The sequence below is a fragment of the Suricata suricatta genome, chromosome 2 (genome assembly GCF_006229205.1).
Source record: "Suricata suricatta isolate VVHF042 chromosome 2, meerkat_22Aug2017_6uvM2_HiC, whole genome shotgun sequence".
NCBI classification, from domain to species: domain Eukaryota; kingdom Metazoa; phylum Chordata; class Mammalia; order Carnivora; family Herpestidae; genus Suricata; species Suricata suricatta.
The window spans coordinates 23,721,352-23,742,823 of record NC_043701.1 but is presented as its reverse complement, the minus strand read 5'-3'; the positions used below and the strand labels follow the sequence as shown (position 1 = coordinate 23,742,823).

General features: G+C 40.5%; 1 protein-coding gene across 1 annotated transcript in view; it reads left to right on the top strand.

Moving 5' to 3' along the window:
* SND1 (staphylococcal nuclease and tudor domain containing 1) overlaps window positions 1-21,472 on the top strand; it is a 413,215-nt gene that overhangs the window by 36,261 nt on the left and 355,482 nt on the right. The window contains exons 4-9 of the mRNA XM_029923894.1: window positions 1,823-1,901; window positions 4,174-4,334; window positions 5,041-5,132; window positions 5,759-5,917; window positions 7,632-7,738; window positions 10,035-10,125. Coding sequence (XP_029779754.1) covers window positions 1,823-1,901; window positions 4,174-4,334; window positions 5,041-5,132; window positions 5,759-5,917; window positions 7,632-7,738; window positions 10,035-10,125 — 689 coding nt within the window. The remainder of the gene's footprint in view (window positions 1-1,822; window positions 1,902-4,173; window positions 4,335-5,040; window positions 5,133-5,758; window positions 5,918-7,631; window positions 7,739-10,034; window positions 10,126-21,472) is intronic.

The following is a 21,472-nucleotide window of genomic DNA, read 5'->3' as shown; positions in this document are numbered from 1 at the left end:
TCTCTCTCCCTCTCCCTCTCTGCCGCTCCTTCAAGGTTGGCACCTTACTGCTCAACTTTTTATTTCCTTCTTTCCTCCCTCCCTCTCTCCCTTCTTTCCTTCCTTCCTGTTTATTTATGTGTTGAGAGAGTGTTTGAGTGAGTGGGGGAGGGGTAGAGGGAGAGAGAGAATCCCAAGCAGGTCCCATGCTGTCAGCCTGGAACCCAACGTGGTGCCTGATCTCATGAACCATGCAATCATGGCCTGCACTGAAACTGAGAGTTGGACGCTTAACTGATTAAGCCACGCAGGCAACCCTCAACTTTTCCTTTAATTGTTAAGCCCTTAGAAACCCTTCCTTTTGACTTACTCTCTTTGGGATTACTGTTGCTTTGAAACAACTAGTGTAATACTTGCTCATGTCAAATAGCTCTGTGTGTCTGTGTCTGGCTTCACCAGTAACCTCAGTGGAAAGGTTCTTATCCATGCTCAGCCTCAGAACTTGAGAATTCTTTTTTCTTTTTTTTGAAGGGGGTGATGGAGGGGCAGAGGGAGAAGGAGAGAGAGAATCTTAAGCAGGCTCCACGTCCACACAGAGCCTGATGCAGAACTTGATCTCAACTGTGAGATCATGATCTGAACTGAAATCAAGAGTCTGATGCTTGCTTTACTGCTGAGTCATCTAAGTGTCCCAGACCCTGAAAATTCCTTGTATAAATATTATTCATCTCAACTTTCCTTGGTAGGAAAACAGGTATGATTTGCTTCTGTAGAAATTTGGGCAATGCTACTGGTAAGGCAAATATTTAGACTGGGTTTGGGAGTGGTGTGTATATTGTTAGTGCTTATGGAAGTTGATATATAGTGTATCAAATATAAATCTTACAGAATTTTATTCTGTACTGACGTTACCTATCAGCTAGACTCATGTGTTTGTATATCTGGGATCTTGTTCTCTGCCATACTAAAAGATTTTCATGTGGTGATTCCTTTATCGCTTTGTCTGACAAGCAGAGATTTAGGAGAATACACAGTCTGAAAGCTTTTTCAATGGCATGGAAATACAATTGCCCAGGTAGGACCTAATCAGGTTGGGTTTTAAGTTTAACTTCATTTTTCTTGCCTGCTGCTGTATGATAAATTAGAAACCTAGACATTACCTCTGCCCCCGTGTCTCCCAGAGCAAGAGAAAGTCTTTGACAAACGGTGTGGCTTGTCTTGGAGCAGATGATAGGGCATCCTGAGAGGAATTGGACTTTCTGTGTAAAACGTGATAGACATTCCTAAATGAAGCCCTCTGATTGTACAGGTATCATGACTCAAATTTGATTTGTTTTTAATTCCTGCTATTGTGGTGAGCACTGTGCTAAGAGATTTACAGACATTGTGGTTTAATTCTCACAAGAAGCCATGTGGCAGGTACTTTTCTTTATTTATAGGTGAATAAATTAAGATACTTAGAGACCTTGTCTAAGCTATTAAGTGGCAGAATTTGTATTTTGCTCCAGACCTCTGCTCCTTAGGTCAGTGTTCTTTATACTCTCCTAGGCTGCTGTATGTGCCTTGCTTTCCTTCAGTCCCCAAGATTGCCTTTGGCCTTGGAAATACACAGGAAAATTAGAAACAAAGTCCCAAGAAGATTTATAAACCTCTGGGTCTTTGAAAGTAGATATTTTAGGAGAAGAGGTTTTCTGAAAAACTCAACACTGTATTGTTGCCTTGTCCAATTCTCTGGCAGCATCATTCTCCTTGAAGAGCTAACGGTGAAAGAGGTTCCATTTGAGCTCTGCTGCTGTTGGAGGGAGATTTGAATCTTGTGTTTAATTCCCTTTTTCTTCCTCAGATACCAATGGGGAAAACATTGCAGAGTCTCTGGTTGCAGAGGGTTTGGCCACCCGGAGAGAAGGCATGAGAGCTAACAAGTAAGTATTCACTACTCTTCTGACCCCTGCTAGTCCATGGGGAGAGCTGGAGTTACTCGAGGGAGGGTGGGTAGCCAGCTCTACAGTGGCTTTGCTGCATTTTCTTTCCTGTCCCCTGGCACACAGTGGTGAACTTCTGGTGCTCTCCTGGTTTTTTGGTACATTCTTGCCCTGGTGTGGATTATTCTGAGCCAGGAAGTAGCTCAGCATTCATTAGTGGCATTTGACATGTATAACTCCTTTAAAAATAGGCTTTGAGACAAAACACTTCCATTCTTTATGTTCATAAGAGCCAATAGGCTGTGTCTTACACCACTGATAATCATTTACAGAGTATTTATCCATCTGTCCCCAAATATTTATTGAGCATTTACTATGTGCCAGGCTGTGTTCTGGGCACTGAGAATATAGCCATGAGCAAAGAGATAGCTTCTAACATTTTAATGGGGAGACAGACAATAAGCCAATAAACAAGTAAATAATACACTATGTCATGTGGAAGAAGCAAGTGCACTAAAAAAAAAAAGTGGAGTGAATAAATAGAATTCAAAGCAAAATCTGCTGCTTAGAAGCTAGGGTAACTGATAAAGGCTCGATGGTTCTGTTTTAAAATCAGTCCGTTTTGGTCTGTGGATCTCTAGATGGCTAAGTCGTAGGTAAAAACTGTATTTGTTTAGCTAATGGTGGTGTGAACTTAATGGAAATGAGTGTTAGTTATGTAAGCTTTCTAGTACATGTATCATGTTCAAGTTCACCAGTGTTGGCTTGCAGTAGGATGGATTGCAGCTGGCTTTAATTAACACTTTAGTCTCTGAAAAGTGATATGTTACATCAGTAATTTGGAGGCTAAAGATGCTGTTTAAATCATTAAGTCCTTGCTATATTATATGACTGTTGTTGGTGTGTAAAAGGCTTTAGCTAAATATTTGGATGAACTGTACCAGTGATGGGAATGAGCAAAGGCAAGAAAATGTACTTTTTGCATTCTTCCTGCCTTCATAGACTTTGGGGTCAGCCCATTTACCATATACTTCTGAGGGTCCTTTTTAACTGCAAAGAAACATTTGCTGGAGCCTATACTGGGGGAGTGAGCATGTGGGAATTTAATGAATAAAAACATTTGTCTTAGGTGGTGTTTTTGGAAGCATGCTGAAGCTGTATTTTAAGGAGGACTGTTGGCATGATTATCGTTGCAGTAGTTTTTGGGAATTCAGTTTGCAACCAGAATGAAAAATTTTTAAGAAGCCCACACCTATATTGTACCATCTCAACAAAGAAATCTCCTTTGAGTCCCAATCTTTTTTTCTCTGAAGCTGTCTTTACCTAAATTCTCCTTTTCTTAGTTTCTATGTTTGCTTCTATCTCTGAAGTACATTTTTTATTGAATTCTGTCTACAATCTTGGGTCTCTAAGGATGTGACTGTCCTTTTTGGGGAGAGGGGTACACAACAGTACTGAAGAATACTGGCTTGAGAAATTGTAGGTCAGGGATCCCTGTTCCCGTGTCCCTACTGCTCAAGGTGGGGATTGAGTTTGTGCGTACAGCCGTTAATGTCACCAGGTACTGAGATTGCGGAAAGGCCTTGCAGTTCATGGTTTCCTTTAGCTCACATATGTGTTTGGGGGTGGGGGGTGAGAGAGCATGCTTTATGTTTTGGTCTATCTTTTGGCTTTCTGGCTGTTCTCGTATGTGTTTGGTTTCTTGCTTCGTGAAGGAGTCTTCCATTTTCAAAATGGAGGCTTTTCAGACTTTTTGCTGAGCTGGTCTTATTGAATGTGTAAGTAGTTTTGGGGTGATGTCTGTAATAACAGTATTTGCTCTGCATTCCCCAGCCCTGTTCTGTAGACGAGAGGAGTAAGGGTGATTTTTAGTCACTTTACTTGTGTTGCGTCCTGCTGAGCTCTGCCTGGATTCCAGTTCCTGATTCTGGGATGGTTAAATGAAGCTGTACGCCCTGGAGTGGCTTCCCTGTCTGCCACCAACTTGTTCTCTTGTAATCACTGATGGTGGCAGTACCGAGATGTGTGTTCTTTGTATCTTCTCATTAAATGCTCTTATGAGCGAATCTGAGGGAACAAGTCTGGAATCCGGAAATTGCACTCATGGTGATTTTCTGGCTACAGGATCAGGCCTGCAGCCATAGACCTGAAACGAGTGCTTTGGTATCTTTAAGAGGAGCAGATGCTGAAGAATGAGTTCAAAGAAGAGCCTGATTTTTTTTTTCCTGTTGCGAACTCACTAACCCACACTTGTTTATTTTTCATGTCCTAGTCCTGAGCAGAACCGGCTCTCAGAATGTGAGGAACAAGCAAAGGCAGCTAAGAAAGGGATGTGGAGTGAGGGAAACGGTTCACATACTATTCGGGACCTCAAGTACACCATTGAGAACCCAAGGCACTTTGTGGACTCGCACCATCAGAAGCCTGTCAACGGTGAGACTAGTGGGAAAAGACCGACATGATGCAGGGTGATTTCTGTTTGCTCTCCAGTCTCTTGGGGTTTATCAAGATTATTTTACTTGGTATCTAAAGAAAATTGTTGAGTGCAACAACACTGTGGTATTTTGGAAGGTAACTTGAATCCAGTTTACATAGGTTACATCAGGTATATTTTGAGAGAGGTTAGTCCTTTGCTGGTATAGGGTAGTTAATTGCTGGTAATTTTCCACATTGGAATCTCCTGTTTTCTAAAAGATCCTGCTTAAATGACATCCCTGAAATGTGTATTCTGTAGAGATGTAAACACACTCACTCACACTGTAGTTCTTGTCCCAGTTTTGAGACCTGGTTAACTACAGACTGAGTAAAATTATTAGCAAGTCTGATTCATTATTTTTTGCTGGTACCTGGTACTCATATAAGCATCCTAGCTTATGAATAACAAAGCTCAGGGATGAGCTGTGAGATCCCAGGAAGTTCAGAAGATGGAGAAGTCAGTCTAATCTATATTCCCAGGAGTAGTTTGTGGAAGAGTCTGTTGTGTGCACACTTGTGAACTCCCAGTGCTTTGTCACTTTTCAGAGGGAGGCTTTCTGAGGGTTTTGGGGAAATGAATTGTGTTAAATGCAGCTTGGTTGGGCATTGTTTATTACTGGCATGACTTTTGCTAATGACTTAAGTTATTTATTCTGTCACACAGCTATCATCGAGCATGTGCGGGACGGCAGTGTGGTCAGGGCCCTGCTCCTCCCAGATTACTACCTGGTTACGGTCATGCTGTCAGGGATCAAGGTCAGACCATACACTGGGCTACGGGGTGGATGTACGGTTTGTGGAAGCATTCAGTGACAGGTGGATTCTTCTACTCTGGGATTTTGAACTTACTGACTCTTCCTGAATGGGCCATTAACATTGACTAGAGCACTTTATACAGTGAGCTTTGCAGTGGGACTGTTCTCGTTAGATCAAGTAAGATTAAAAACATTTTAAAGATTTATTTAAAAAATATTTTGAAGTACTCAGGGTCTATTTTGAGTGGGCTCTGTGGAGAGGTTGTTGAAACCCAGAAAGGAGGCTCTGATATTTGCCGGGAATGGCTTGTCTCAATGTACGGTATCCATTCAGGGATTTAAAAGTAGGCACCGATGAATCTTTTCTTGGTAAAGGGTCATTTTCAACTGTAATTTGAAATTTCCCCATGATAGTGACCTGAGTTTTGTCTTACCAAGTAGTCTGAGAAGCTCTAGTTTTGGTCACTTTTACCAATATGTTTTAAAAAATGGGTTATAAAGCTTGTTTTGAGACCTTACCTCATTTAGGTTTGTGGTGTTTGTGGTTTTGGATGGTTCGGCATGGGGTGAGAGGGCCTGGCACTCAATTTTAGGCTGTCCTGCTCACCTACCTTACTTTTGCTTTAGTGCCCAACTTTTCGACGGGAAGCAGATGGCAGTGAAACACCAGAGCCTTTTGCTGCAGAAGCCAAATTTTTCACTGAGTCTCGACTACTTCAGAGAGATGTTCAGATCATTCTGGAGAGCTGCCACAACCAGAACATTCTGGGTACCATCCTTCATCCAGTGAGTGTGCCCGTGCAGACGGGCTATGTGGGGTTGGAGGGGGTGGGGTGCATTTGGTGTTTGATGGCCTATGGTTTGCTTCTCTTATTTTTCTCTCATATTTAAGAGGCATTTAAAGATCTTGGCAGGATTATCATCTGATTTTTGAGGCATTTTCTAGGGCGATACAGTTAGCTGGTAGAATTGGACAGATCTGCTGAACCACTCACTTTTAGGAAGTGGATCTCAACTTTTGAGGTTTTTTTTTTTTTTTTTTAATGTTTTTTATTTATTTTGGATACAGACAGAGATAGGGCATGAGAGGGGTAGGGGCAGAGAGAGAAGGAGACACAGAACCGGAAGCAGGCTCCAGGCTCTGAGCTGGCTGTCAGCACAGAGCCTGACGCGGGGCTCGAACCCACTAACGTGAGATCTGACCTGAACCGAAGTTGGAGGCTTAACCGACTGAGCCACCCAGGCTCCCCTCAACTTTTGAGTTTGTAAGAAGAAGAGCTCTTGACACACTTCCTCATGTGTTGGTCCTTGATGTTGAGAACAGAAAGTTGTGAGGCTGCCACATGGAGGAGAAGTGGCACTGAAATGTGTGGAACAGGATTGGTGATGTTTGTATGTAGGTCTGGAAGGTAGCTTTTTTTTTTTTTAATTTATATTTTTAGTGTTTTATTTATTTTTGATACAGAGAGAGACAGAGCATGAGAGGGGGAGGGGCAGAGAGAGAAGGAGACACAGAAACAGAAGCAGGCTCCAAGCTCTGAGCTAGCTGTCAGCACAGAGCCTGACGTGGGGCTCGAACCCACGATTGTGAGATATGACCTGAGCCGAAGTCGGAGGCTTAACCAACTGAGCCACCCAGGCACCTCTGGAAGGTAGCTTTTTAAAGTATTGGTAGAACTATGATAAGGAATCTTTTCTATGGAAAAATTACTTTGTGTACTCCAGGCCTAATCCAGTTACTTCCTAACTCTGCTTTTGAGCAGGAAGTAGGTTTTCTATGTTCTTCTAGTCCGGTATAGAATAAACTCCCATTACTCTTATTCTTTGGCTGGAGAATTCTTTCATGATGGCTGTTGTGGAAGGCCGGCATGTTTGGTTTGGAGTGTGCCAAGGTCATGATGGTTTCTTCTGGAGTACTCGCTGTCCGCTGGTGTCCTACCAGATGGCTCTGTGGCACAGGATAATGGGAATTGTAACTCATTGGACAAAATGTAGCTGAAGTTATTGCCTTATGCAGTCTGTTCTTCAGCTCTCTCCTTATGAAAAGGGGAATAAGTGCTGATCTTAGGGAAGGAAATAATAAGGTATAATCTCTACCAAAGATTAACATCCTCCTCTGCCCACAGGAAGAGCTATTGAACTGTCAATTCCATTCAATGCCACTAACATTTATCTTACTCCTGTTAAGTGAGCGTTACTGTGCAGGGTGTTGTGGGAATGGGAAGCCACGGTTGTTAGGAGCTGCAGAGTAGGGTCTCATCTTGGGGCTGGTTTCCTAATGAAAGAAACTCTACCCTGTCTTTCCTCCCTCCCTCCCTTCCTCCCTTCCTTCCTTGCTTCCTTCCACCCTCCCTTCCTTCCTTCCTCCCTCCCTTCCTTCCTCCCTCCCTACCTTCCTTCGTTCCATCCACTGCAGTATAGATTGTGGCTGTTAATTGTGTTACAAGTCTAGAGAAATGGATTCTCTTGTGCCTGCCTTCTCATGTGCATTGTTTTTCAGAATGGCAACATCACAGAGCTCCTCCTGAAGGAAGGTTTTGCACGCTGTGTGGATTGGTCGATTGCAGTTTATACTCGGGGAGCAGAAAAGCTGAGGGCAGCTGAGAGGTAAGGTCTGTCAGTGAAGCCTTCTAGCTAAGAATCTTGTTTAGGATCTTTACGGAAAGAAATTTAGCGATCTTTTCTCCCCTATCTATGTCAGTATTTGTTACATTTCAGTAATGGATTAAGGAAATTCCAAAAAAAGGCTAGGATCTCATAGAGGAGTGGTTTACTTATAAGTCTTTAGTTGTCTGATTCACTACTGTACAGTAAGGGCCTAGATTCTCGTTCAGACATTGTTCTTCACCAGATATGCTGCTTTAATGTTTTTGGGCCACTTTTTGTCCAAGCCCTTAACTTAAATTCTGGATCTTAGGCATTTGGAATGAAATAGTTTGAGGCTCCTTTGAGGATTATGCAGTCACTCACTGGCTGCTGCCTCAGAGGCAGGCTGGAGCCAGGGAATGATGGAAACATGGAACCTGTGGGTCCTAAACCAGGAACCGTTCAGTGTTGTTGTGAGGCCTAATGCCCTCATTTATTGAAGCGTGTATTAATTAAAAATGCTAATGCAACTGTGAGGTACTGTTGTCACATTTTCAACTAGGGGCCACATGGTTAAAGCAGATGTAGAAAAAATTTATTTCCAGGAAAACAGTAGTTGATATTCCAAAGATCAAGTGGGTATTTCAAGGGTTGAGGTCAGAATTTCTGGGTGTAGGTGAATTTCATTCACTTGACAGGGTAAATGGAAGAAAATGAAGCAGGTAGCAAGAGTAGATGAATAGAGATGATGTTTGGGGGAAAGTCCTGGCCACCATCTCCCAGGATACATTTAAGCAGAAGACCACCAACCACTGATGACAACGATCCACTCTCAAGGAGTGTTTGTATGTTTCTTTCAGAGTCAGAACTATAATGGTCTGGATGACTTTACATTGTTGACCTTTGAGGTACACAGCTAAGGATAGGGAAGAACATGAATTGTATGACTAAATTTTCTTCCCTTAGATCTTTGATGTCCTTCTTTTCCTATAAGCAGAAATACTTGTAACTTTTTATAAAAGTAGATTTTAATCTGAGCCATTAGATACAGCATATCTGATTTAAAAAAAAAAAACCCATGATTCTATAAAAATTTTTAGTCTTTATGTTCTGCAACTAAATTCCAAAGATAAAATACTCTCATCAAATATAATGTTCCAAATACCTCTGATTATTCTGTGATGCTCAGATTTTTTTTTGTTTTCAGAAAATCCTGTAAGTCCATTATTCTAAATATAATTTTCATTGATAATTCTTTTTGCATTAAGTTCCTGCCTCTCTTTGAAGAAAGTGAGTACAATGGCAGTGGTATCTACATGTTTCATAACATCTATCGATTTTATGGATTTTTAAGAGGGCTCATCATTAAAAAACAGGTTTAGACTAAGGAATGCAAACCATATTTCAATAATATGTGATTACTTGCCTGCTGTTTTGCATGCTGTATTTGACTTGCTTGCATTGTTAAAGCTCTATCAAAGTACTTTATGTATTTTACAGCTACTATGTGTTACTGTGTCTTTTTCTCATTTTAGTGCTTCTTTTAAAAAATGGCAGCACTGTTTTCAGAAATAATCATTCCCTTGCCTTGCACATGTATCCATTTATTTGTAAAGACTTGTAATTAAAAAACACAAAAAGTGTTTTTGTAAATCTAGCTGTTCATTGGCTCTTAAAAATTTTTACACATATTCCCTTTCCCTCTCTTAGCCTGACTGAAAAAAAAATGCCTGATGGTTTTAGTACTGTAAAACAGATTTCTGCCGACACAGTTTTTTCACTTTTCTCAGTGAACTCCTAGTGGATTTTTATCCCTCTTTTTACTCTTCAGATGCACTACAAAGGTAATTTGGTTAGCTGATAGTCTTTTGTTAAATTCAAATGGAAATTGAGCAGGCCTATGCTTTTTAAAAAATATGTTTGTTTGTTTAGCTGTGGGTGTTCTTCCCACTGGAGAGCAGTTGCTCTGTGTTTGTCATTCCAGTGCCTGGCATTTACTAGTCACTCAGGAGATACTGGATAGGCTAAAGAGCCAATTCAAGGTGGACTTGGACTTTCTGGGCTAGAAAACTTGCACACCCGATCCTGGGCAGCCAGCCACGGGTGTGTGGTGTATACGTGTCTTGGATAGTTCCAGTTGCTATATACTTTCTTGTTGTTTTCACACTCTGTTCTGGTTTGACCAGTGGCCTTTTCCTTGGGTGTCTTGTCTGTGAGGTAGAGAAGGATTCTGTAATCTTTGCTCCCCTGGTGATGGTGGATTCCGTTTGCTGACCTATTCTGTCTAAATGATTTGCATCCTTATTTGTGTTGCCAGGTTTGCTAAGGAACGCAGGCTGAGAATATGGAGAGACTATGTGGCTCCTACTGCTAATTTGGACCAAAAGGACAAGCAGTTTGTTGCCAAGGTGAGTTATTCTCGGCATCTTGAGATGCATTGTGGACATGATCAGGCTAGTGACAATACAGTGATCTGAACCACCAACCCAGGCCTGAAGCATTTCCATTTTAAAGCAAGCTAGTGGTGTGTGGATTGTGTGTGCAATGATTGCGTACATGCGTGTGTTTATTGCAGGGGAGTTAGAAACTGTAAGAACTTTCTTATTATAAATTTGCATAACCTCATTAGAAGTTCATGAGTTAAAGTTTTGTGGACATTGCCACCTTGAAATATCTCTCCTATTTTAGGGCTTCTTTCTATCTTCCTAGCAAATGGCTTTCTCTTAGTGTTCCTATGTCAAAGTGTATGTGACCTCAGGTTTCTCTTCTTTCTGTTTTGGGCTCTTGTGGTTTTGAGTTTTTTTCCCCCAGGTGATTTTTTTTCCAGAGAGCTCTCCTGAAGTGTCCTGGGATGGATTCCTTTGACAGGAGCTAGTGCTGCTCAGTAGATTGTTTGGGTGTTTTCTTCATTGCTGGGTTTGGTACCGTGAGTGGTAGACCTGTTTTCCTCACTTGACCAAAGTGCCGTCATGTTTTCCAGTCTATTTTTACTTTTTGGCAAGAGATGCTTTAAGCTTTGTTTTTTAATGAACTAAAAGAAGTTAATTAACATATCTATATCTGCTGAGAGTTGGCTGTCCCAAATGAGTTTAAGATGGAATGCCACTAGGTGGCACTGTCAACCTAAAAAAATCCTGGACTGGTTTCTCTCAGAATGGTAAAATTTTAGCAGTCTCTGAGGAATTGGCTGAATTTCTTCACTTTTTAAAAAAAAATGATGCCCAAAGCAAATAAGTCACAGAGTGCTCAAGTGGCTTCTTTCCCTTTTGTCGTAGGTGGTCTCCAGGCAGCTGTCAGGATAACCATAATTGGGTCTTTTAGACCTAACCATAATTAAGTCTTTATTTTATTTAGGGAATGGATACTCCCCCATGCATCTTCCAAATCTTGGTACAGACCAGAATGAACCCCTGCTTCTTTCTGTGTGAGGACCGCACTAGCTTGGAAACTTGGACGTGGCTGTTCCACCTAATTGGAACTTAGTTGGGTCTACTTATATTTCTTGTCACCTGTTCTAAGACTGTTGCTACACAGTGAAAGGATGATCATTCACTCAGCAAGGGAGGTATATCTCTGTTTTTCACCATCATCACTCTGAGAGGATGTGATATTTGTGGTACAGGTGTGGCTTAGGAGGGTCCCTTTATCTTGTACTGTCCCTGCTAGCCCCTCTTCAGTTGAACCTGAGTTTGTAGAAAAACCAGAAGATTTTGCAGTGTTTTGGGCCTTTGCTGGTCAGGGAACTAATGCATTTCTGAAGACAAATTTGAAAGATTGGATGATTGAGTTAGTAGCTTTGTATTTTTCTTAAATATGACTTTATTGGTTACTGGAGAAGAGCTGGCACATTTCCTCCCATTTTTTTGGGTTGTTGTTTCTTTTGTTTTCTAAATCTAGGGTCCCAGGATATGTATATTTGCTTTGTTTTAAAACAGAATGAGACTTTTTTTATTATGGTGAAATACCACAGCATTTGTTAAAATGCTGAATAGAGGAAATTGCCTCTGAAATCCATCTGAGGATTAAGGGGAATAGCCATTCTCCTTAGTATCTTTAATATAAATTTACGTCATTTGGATATAGGCCTACTTCTAGAGTAGAGAGAGTAATGTATTTGTAGGTAGGTAAATGGTTTCAAAACTTCTTGAGTTTTAGAAATTCTTTAGCATTATTATTATTTTTTACAATAGAAAAGCATAGAAAGGAGAAGAAAAAACACTCATGCTAGATGACACTACTATCACACAGACTTTTAAAAAAAAAAAACCCATCGATTATAGTGTCTGTCCCAGTGGTTGGCAGACTATGGCCCACGGGCCAGGCCCGGCCCTCCACTTGTTTTTGTATGGTCTGTGAAGTATGGGTGGATTTTACATAGAAAAAAAATGTTTTGTGGCACATGAAAATTATATGAAATTTAAATTTCAGTGACACGAATAAATTGGAACAGAGCCACATCTGTTCATTTCCATGTTGTTTTATAGCTGTTTTTGTAACACAGTGGGAGAGGTGAGTAGTTGTGACAGAGACCATATCATCTGCAAAACCTAAAATATTTGATATCTGGCCCTGTACAGAAAAGTGTGTTGACCCTTGATCTTTACCAGTCCTACTCATAGTGCCTTGATATAAGGTGCTTGAGCCAGAATGTAAATCAAGGCATTGCTTCTTTCATCAAGAAAAGCTTGCTACAGAAAAAATGTCAGCAGTGTTCTCAGTGATGTAGTTGATTTATGTTCTGGTACAGGCTCCTTCTCTCATTGCAAGCTGGCAGCCACTTTTGAGTAGTACTGAACTATATTCTTTTGTATATAGTTTTTAAGTTTCTACACTTATTTTTAATGCATAAAAGTTTAAAGAACTCTGGCTTATTAAGAACTGTACTAGTCTGTTTTCTTTTCCCTTGAGGCAGCCATTTTCAATTCTTGGCAAGTCCATATCTTTGAATAAAATGTTTATAATGCTTTCTTAATTTTTCAGTTTTAGGCACAACCCTTTTCCTTTATTTTTTAAATTAAAAAAAAAAAGTTTCTAACCCTTTTCCTTTATGCCATGGAAGATGAGGATTCACATGGATGTGCATGTACTCTTCCCTAATCCTTGCAATAGGACTATATCCTAATTCTGGTTCAATGTTTACTTTGTAAATGCTGATCCCTATTGAGCCCTATAGTATATTATGACTACTTTTCATTTTCTGCAGAACTTTCTGTTTAACCTGGATTTAATAATTTTAAAAGTTTGTTTTTTTTTAATGAACTTATTAATTCAACCTCCAGACTCTACCTAAATCTTCTCTAAAGACATTAATTCAGCCTGTTAATTTTATCTTTTTCGATTATCCTTTCCAGGAGCCTTGTGACCTGTACCAATCTGGACTAGTTCTTTTGTTCTTCTTTTTCACTGTTCTAGAACTGTCATCTTTGGATATCTTCACCATTATCCTGGGGTTTTCTTTGTCTTACTCTGGGTTGAAGCTATGTTTACTGGATGCCATGGCTTCTTCTTTATAATTTACCACTTTATTTTGGTGACACACATTCTCTAGCTTCTTGGGAAGAGTACTTCACAGGTAAATGCTTTGAGACCTTTCATGTGTATTTTTTAATTGCACTTGATTGATAGTTGAGCTGGATATAGAATTTTATGTTAGAAGTTATTTTCCTTTAGAATTTTAAAGGCATTGCTCCACTACAATTTAGCTATTGCAGTTTTTGGTTTTCTGTGTCTGTGGGGGGGGAGGGTTTAGACCTCTGAAACCATTCTGATTCTTCCTCCTTATCTGATTTGTTTTTTCTTTCTGCAAGGTCTTAGCATACTCTTTTTTATCCTGAAATTTCACAGTGATACACTGTTTTAGCCATGTGTGAGTGTATTCGTTTTAGGTTTAGCCCTTTGTGTCTGGTTGGCAACTTCAACTATTTTATTGTTGATTTCCAACTAGTTTTTTTGCTATTTTGTAGTTCTCCTATTTGGATTTTTGACTTTGTTGACTGGTTTTATGATTTTTTCCTCCTGTTTTTCATCTTTGTCTTTTGTTCTTCCTAAATTTCTTCATATTTATTTTTCAGCCCTGCTACCAAATGTTTTATTTATGATACTGTATTTTAAGCGCTTTCTGTTTTTTGCTTCTCTGAACGATTCTTTTAATTTTATTGAAATGTAGTTGGCATACAGTATTATATTAACGTTATCTTCAGATATATAACATAGTGATTCGGCAATTCTATACATCGTTCAGTGCTTACTGTGGTAAGAATAGTTAGCATCCATCATCATATGAAGTTATTACAATATTATTGACTATATTTCCTATGCTGTACTTTCTGTCCTTATTATTTTATAATCTCAAGTTTGTACCTCTTAATCCTTTTCACCTGTTTTGCCTTCACCATTTCACTTACTCCCCACCCCTCTGACAACCACCAATTTGTTCTTTGTATTTATGAGTCTATTTCCGTTTTGTTTGCTTGTTCACTTGTGGGTTTTTGTTTCTTTAGATTCCATGTGTAAGCAAAATCATATTGTATTTGTCTTTTCCTAACTATTTCACTTATCATGATACCCTCTAGCTTCATCAGTGTTGTGAATGGCAAGATTTCACCCCTTTTTATGGTGCAGTAATATTCCATATCCTATATGTAATATATTACTTATATATGTATATGTATGTATGTATATATCAATGTCCTTATCCATTCATTTATCAGTGGGCCTTAGGTTGCTTCTATATCTTGGCTGTTAGAAAGCTGCAATAAGTAGGGGTCCATATATCTTTTCAAATTAGTGGTTTTATTTTCTTTGAGTAAATAGCCAGAGAAGGAGTTACTGGGTTGTATGGAATTTCTATTTTTGATTTTTTTTGAGGACCCTCCATACTGTTTTTCACTATGATTGCACCAATATACATTCCTACCACTAATGCAGGAGGGTTCCCTTTCCTCTGCATCTTCACCAACGTGTAATTTCTTGTTTTTTTGTTACTAGCCATTCTGACAGATGTGAGGTAATATCTCATTGTAGTTCTGATTGGTGATGAGTGATGTTGAGCATCTTTTCATGCATCTGTTGGCCATCTGTATGTCTTCTTTGTGAGGAATGCTGTTCAAGTCTTCTGCCCATTTTTAAATTGTATTATTTTTTGGTGTTGAATTCTATGGAGTTCTTTATATATTTTGGATATTAATCCCTTATCAGATATTTCATTTGCAAATACCTTCTCTTACTCAGTAGTTCGCCTTTTCATTTTCTTGATGATTTCCTTTGCTCTGCAAAAGCTTTTCAGCTTGATATAGTCCCAGTAGTTTCTTTTGCTTTTGTTTCCCTTGCCTCAGGAGACAGAGCCACGGAAAAATATGGCTAAGGTTGATGTCCAAGAGATGACCTCTTGTGTTTTTTTTTTTTTTTTTTAAGATAAGTTTAGGTCTTCCATTTAGGTCTTTAATCTATTTTGAGTTTATTTTTATGTGTAGTGTAAGGAAGTGGTTCAATTTCATTTTTTTGTGTGAAGCTGACCAGTTTTTCCAACACCATTTACTGAAGAGATCATCTTTTCTCTATTGTATTTTCTTTTTTGTTACAGATTAATCATATAAGCATGGATTTATTTTTAGGCTCTTTTTTCCATTCTGTTGATTTATGTGTCTATCTTCTCTTGTTATTTTTTAATAGTAATATCACTTGTTTGAAGGATAAAATATCACCTATTAGCTTTCTGAGGAATTAATTATAATTTTTGGAAAAATTTCCTTGCATAGTTCGTATTTTCCACGTTGTTTTTGATTCTCTCCAGTTATTTTGGTCTCTTATTTTTCATATTAGAGGCTTTCCTTAGATACTCAGTGATCTTTGTTATCCTTTCTTATTTAAGAATGAGGTCTCAAACACTGGGTTAAAAGTAGTGACCTTATATATGGGATTTGTGGTATGTATCTTAAAATCCAGGTGCTTCTTACATAAACCAAGCCTAGGTTTTGGCCACATTTTTATCTCTACTTGAGATTCCTGATTTGACAATTTCTTTGTCTTGGTGGGTGGGGGGAAGTCTGCAGTATACATCAGGTTGGCTATTATGTTTTCTTATCACTGGCCTAGGATTTAGCTTTTGTGAATCTGTGGAGTCTGTTACCACTCATCCATCTGCTTTCTAGCTTCCAGTGTTTTGTTGCCATATTCTTTTCTCCCATTATATTTGTCCTATTGGACTTAGGGCCAACAACAACAACAAAATCCCTTTATTTTTGTTTAAAGGTATTTAGGGAGGGTGCCAAAGTAAATGTTTGAGCTTGCATTAGTTTGTTCATAATGTTCCATTGTGAGTCTGCAAAATTTATGTAACCAGTCCCCAATAGGTCGATATTCATATGGTGTATAATTTTTCCATTATTCAGAAAATGGAATAAATCTCTATGTAAATGGCAGTTATTTCCATAAGAATGTTTTGCAGCATATTTGCCAAACAGTTTTCTAGGAATGTTAACCGTGTGTTGCCCTATGTGTATTCATTTTCTAATAGGTTGTAGAACATAGGTTGACCAATTTTTTCTTTAAGGACCACATAGTAAATGTTTTACATTTGGTGAACCACATAGTCTCTGTTGCAACTAATCGATTCTGCTACCATAGCGGGAAAAGAGGCTGTAGACAATGCGTAAGTGAATGGGCATGACTGTGTTCTAGTAAAACTTTATGTACAACAGTAGGCAGTGGGCTAGATGGCCCTTGGGCCATAGTTTGCTATTCTCTGTTGTAGAGCACAGGATACCACCTTATATCCAAAAGGAAAAAAATGATCTTCATTTCTGTCTGTAACCTATAATCCAACTGTTTTGTAGTCATATACCTGATATAAAAAGTCTGTTAATACCATGCTACTTTTTCAAGAAAACCTAGAGGTGTTCCTGAGGTGCCCTGGGACTTCACAGTCTGACAGTCCTACAAGTTTTTGCTAAAGAATACTACTCTGAGGCTCATGTGACTGTAAGCCCTGAACTGTCGGGGCCGCCAAGTTTTCTGTCTGCCTCAGGCAAGGATTATCACTCCATAGTAACGCGACCCTGAGTGCGGGTTACGACACTGAACAAATAGTGGCTCTCTTTCGCAGTCGCCTACCCTGTCTCCTAGAAGTTAATTGTATAGAGAACCATTAAATAGCCTGAAAAGCCAGAAAAAGGTAACCTCTGAATTCTTGAACTGGGTGCCTCTCAGGCCCTATAGGTGATTTCGGGAACTGATGCTGTAGATGAGATGTATTGGCCAAAAGTCTCACTTCTGAGAAACTTGAAACTCAACAAAGTATTGTCTTGATACACGTCGTGTACTGAAAGAATGTGTTCCATCCTCTGTTTAAACAGTTTTGCTTTTTAAGGAAGGAAAATGCAAGGGAGGGCTCTCCTTGTCTCTCCAGGTTAGCAGAGAAGCATGTTCACTTCACAGCGATTAGCTGAGCCTGCTTGAGACTTTTGTGCCTGTCGTGGCTTGCCAGTTTCCTGCCTGCCTTCCCTGTGGCGTTTTAGCTGATCTGTGCTGTTTGTAGCCATATGGTCCCCTGAGCACGTGGCTTGGCTTCCCTGTCCCTGCTGCTGGATTCTTGGGCCTTGCAGATTTTATAGACCTGAATACCACTCAAGGATGGTGGGAGGGCTGAGGAGTGACAGCATGTCTTCAGGAGGTGGAGTCTTCTCACTGCCCTGTTTGGTTAGAGGACTCTTGCTCAGTTCTGTGTACCAAGTGATTGCTTAGAGCCCTTCTGCTTGGAGAAGGTGCAGAAGAACCAGAAGTGGTTCCTCCTTTCAAGGCGCTTACCCTAGGGCTCCATCTCGGAGATTACCCTAAGTAGTTAACTGTCTGGACCTGTGGCCGTGTGGAGTTTTGGAGATCAGGTTGAAGCTACGCATGGATGCACACAGTGGACTCTAGGACTGGCCCTGATAACTTTCTGCTGCGCTTCTAGTCCTAGCTCCGAATGGAGTTCACTATCCTGTTTCTCAGAGATGGTTTTTAAGCAAAGACACCTTTTAATGTTTGGCATTATTTAGACTCTTCTGTTACATTTGCATTTGGTAATTTGGAGAGAATTTAAAAATACTAGCTATCTCCTGGGCTTTGGCCATAGGGCTTTCAGGTGAAGAGGAAGTGCTGGGGATGTGTTTTGGAAGGTGACTTCTGCACCAAGAAGAGATCAAGACGTGGTTTGTAGCTTGTATTAGTAAACTGATTTGCTGATAAGAATATAAAAATTGAATTAGGAAAGATTTGTAAAAAACACTTACCTGGCTTTTTCAATTGAGATTTTATTTTTTAGAACAAGTTTTAGGGGCACCTGGGTGGCTCAGTTGGTTAAGCTTCCTGCTTCTGCTCAGGTCATGACATCACAGTTTGTGGGTTTGAGCCCTGCATTGGGCTCTGTGCTGACAGCATGCCCAGAGCCTGGAGCCTGATTCAGATTCTGTATCTCCCTTTCTCTCTGACCCTCCCTTGCTCACGCTGTCTCTCTCTGTTTCTCAAAAATAAATAAACATTAAAAAAATTTTAGAACAAGTTTTAGATTCACAGAAAAATTGAGCAGATGGTATAGAGTTCCCACATGACCCCTGCCCTCCTCCCAGTTTTCTCTGCTCCCTGACAGGAGTTCTGGTGCAGTTATTATAATTAGTGTACCGGTATTGGTATGTTATTATCAACTGAGGTCTGTACTTTAGTCAGATTTTCTTAGTTTTTCTTTAATCTGTTTTTCTTTTCCAGAATCTCCTCTGTCGTGGCACATTAAATTTAGTTGTCATGTCTTGTTAGGCTCCTTTTGGACATGGCAGTCTCTCAGACTTTCTTTGCTTCTTTTCTTTTCTTTTCTTCTTTTTAATACTTGTTTATTTGAGGGGGAGGGGAGCCGAGAGCCTGAAGCAGGCTCCAGACTCGGCACTGGCAGCACAGAGCCCGATGTGGGGCTCAAACTCCCAAACTGAGATCATGACCCGAGTTGCAGTTGCATGCTTAACCCACTGAGCCAACCAGGCGCCCTGGACTTCTTTTGCTTTTGATGACCGTGACAGTTTTGAGGAGTGCTGGTCGGCCTTGTTGAAGGGTGCCCCATCTGTTGGAATCTGTTTGATGCCTGGTTTCCTTACTTACTATTGACTAGTCTGCTTGCTCATGCTCAGGTGCTTGGAATTATTTGTATCAAGACATTGTTGTGCTTAGTATTTTGTCAAGGGCACAGGGTGGCAGCTGTACCCTTCTAGCGGGTGGCTTCAGGCCACGGCTGTAATGGTTGTCGTGTACTCCCTTTTCAGCTGCTTCTGGTACTGTGTCAGTTGTGTTTCCACGATTAGCTTTGGGGAGAAGAGACCTAGCATACAGGCGTAGGGAGCAGGAGAAGCATCAGGTATCATGATTTCAGGTTTGGTGTCCCATTCCCAGTGGCCCCATCAAGGGGACTCCTTGGTGGCACCTATAGAAGCCATATGTGTGCTGATGGTCCTTTTATTTTTGTCCAGCACTGATAATTTAGGCAGCGTTGGGAGTATTGGTAGTTGTGTCTGGGGAGCTATTCTGAGGATCTCTGTAGCTCAGGACACTGTTTTTGGCTCTTTTTGCTCGTTTTATATATGCTGCAGGGGTTTAGGAAGCTCAACAGTAGTCTCTTGGCCTCCCAGTGAGCAAGGTGGACAGGCTTTGCAGATGGGGAGTGTGGCAGCAGGCCAGAGATGGGAATGGATGTCGCTTGCCCCTGACAGAACTCTGCAGTTCTCTTGACTTGTGGCAACCCTTAGCCTACAATCATCATCATTAAGCCACTCATATTTTCCTTTTACAGTTGGGCTGCAAGACATGGAGACACTAGGTTTAGGTTTAGTGTTTCGAGTGCAGCTAGTGACTTTGTTGTGCAGACTTCTGCGCCTCTCCCTTAGGTTATCTCCAGGAGTGAATGGTATGGTAGGTGCATATAGGGGTGGAGTGATTTAGGGTCCGTTGGCTTGTGGAGAGAGTGAGCGATGTGGGCATTCATGGACTTATCCAGGTGAAAAGCACCATAAGAAATATCACGGTTATAAATGCGGTCTGCAACAGTGCTGATGAGCAGGCTTTGAACAGTAATCCACTCTGCATTTTACTTATTGCACAGTACGTGACTATAACCACTATTTTATTGCTTCTTCCATGTCTCTGCTCAGAAGCTGCTTGTTCTCTGGACAGTAATGACACAATTTAAAGAGGAATAAAAAGTCATAAGCCTCACACACATGCACTCACCACATACCTCTTCATCCGAAAGCTGGGCCTCGTTCAGTTGCCAGCATCAGAGCGTGCAGTTCCTGAAGAGGAGGTTTCTAATCAGGGAGATGCTGAGCAGAGAGGCTGTAGCTGAGGCCTGAAATTTACAGCTCTAAGAATCCATTTGCTGCTGCTAACACATTATAAGGGGTGATGAATACCAGTAACTTGTCACAGGGGTACGCTTAGATCTTCACATTCTGTAATCTGGGTGAAGGTGTGAGCAGTACGATGCTTTTCCTGGTTTTATTCCTCTCTGAGCATGACTAGGGAGTGGAGAATGTCTAGATATTTCTCATGTCTTGATAATGGGATTCCTTATGCTTTCGGCACGTGATAATTTAATAATAGTTTTGGGGCGGGAGGAATGTGTAGCTCTGTCCATCGTTGAGATTTAGCAAATATTGTGAGGTGTGTGCATTAGAGATGGTGGTCCTGTACTTTTGAGGGAGGAGCAGTGTTGATTTGCTATACTAGCTACTTTGCTTGGTGTGGCTTTGTGGAATTTTTTTTTTCCTTTGGTTTGAAGGTAGGATAGCAGAATAGCATGTATTGTTGATTCTTTGGCTCATAAATGTTTTATCACCCATTTTATGATACTTCTCCTTTTACCCAAATGTGGGATTTTGAAGAATAGAGAAATCATTAGCTGCGGTCTCTTTTGTTGAGTTGTCCAAGCCGCTAATGGTGTCTTTAGGGAGTGGGAGAAAGATTCCATTGTGATGGACATTTTTGCTAGGCATTAATGTCTAGATGGCAATGGGAAGGTGGCTTTTTCTTTCTGTTAGCGAATCTGTGTTTTTGGTTATACCTTCTGGGCTGTTATTTAAGTTCTACAGGATTGGGCTGGTGTAAGGGGCTCTTTGATTTTGAGGGTCCCATAGGTGTTGGTACCACCCATACACAGGTAACCAGCCCTGACCTTGTGGTCCTCATGTGACCACAAATCATGCTTTTGATTGCCTGGGACTTGACTAATTTTTTCTGGCCAGCTGAGTTTTGGGTTCTGGCTGTCTGGGTTTTAGTGTTTAGCTTTTGTGATTCTAAGATCTATCAAGAAAGTTAAACACAATAGCTACGGCTATTTTAGACTGGATTTTGTTGTGTTGAGGTTTGCAAGTTAATCATACGTATTTGAAAATTAAAAATATTCTCTCTCCTAGTCTATACTGTTGTTTCTCAGACCTGTCATTACTCTTCATATCACTGGCCTGTTTTTCCCTACACTTGCTTCTCATTACTTATGGTGGTAAAACCTGGGGATGCCTTTCCATCTGCCAGTCATAGTCAGCCTTCCATGGACTACAGCTTGATTCCAACTGTCATCTTTCTTTTTTTCATTCATTCTGTCTGATGGTGCTTTTTTTCTTGCTATTTCCTGTATAATTTCTCACTGGGTTCAGATTGTTCGTTAAATCAGTCTTTATGCTTTCTGGTATGTGATTGGCTGGTTCTTTGGAATAGCCATTTTTTTCCCGGGGGGGG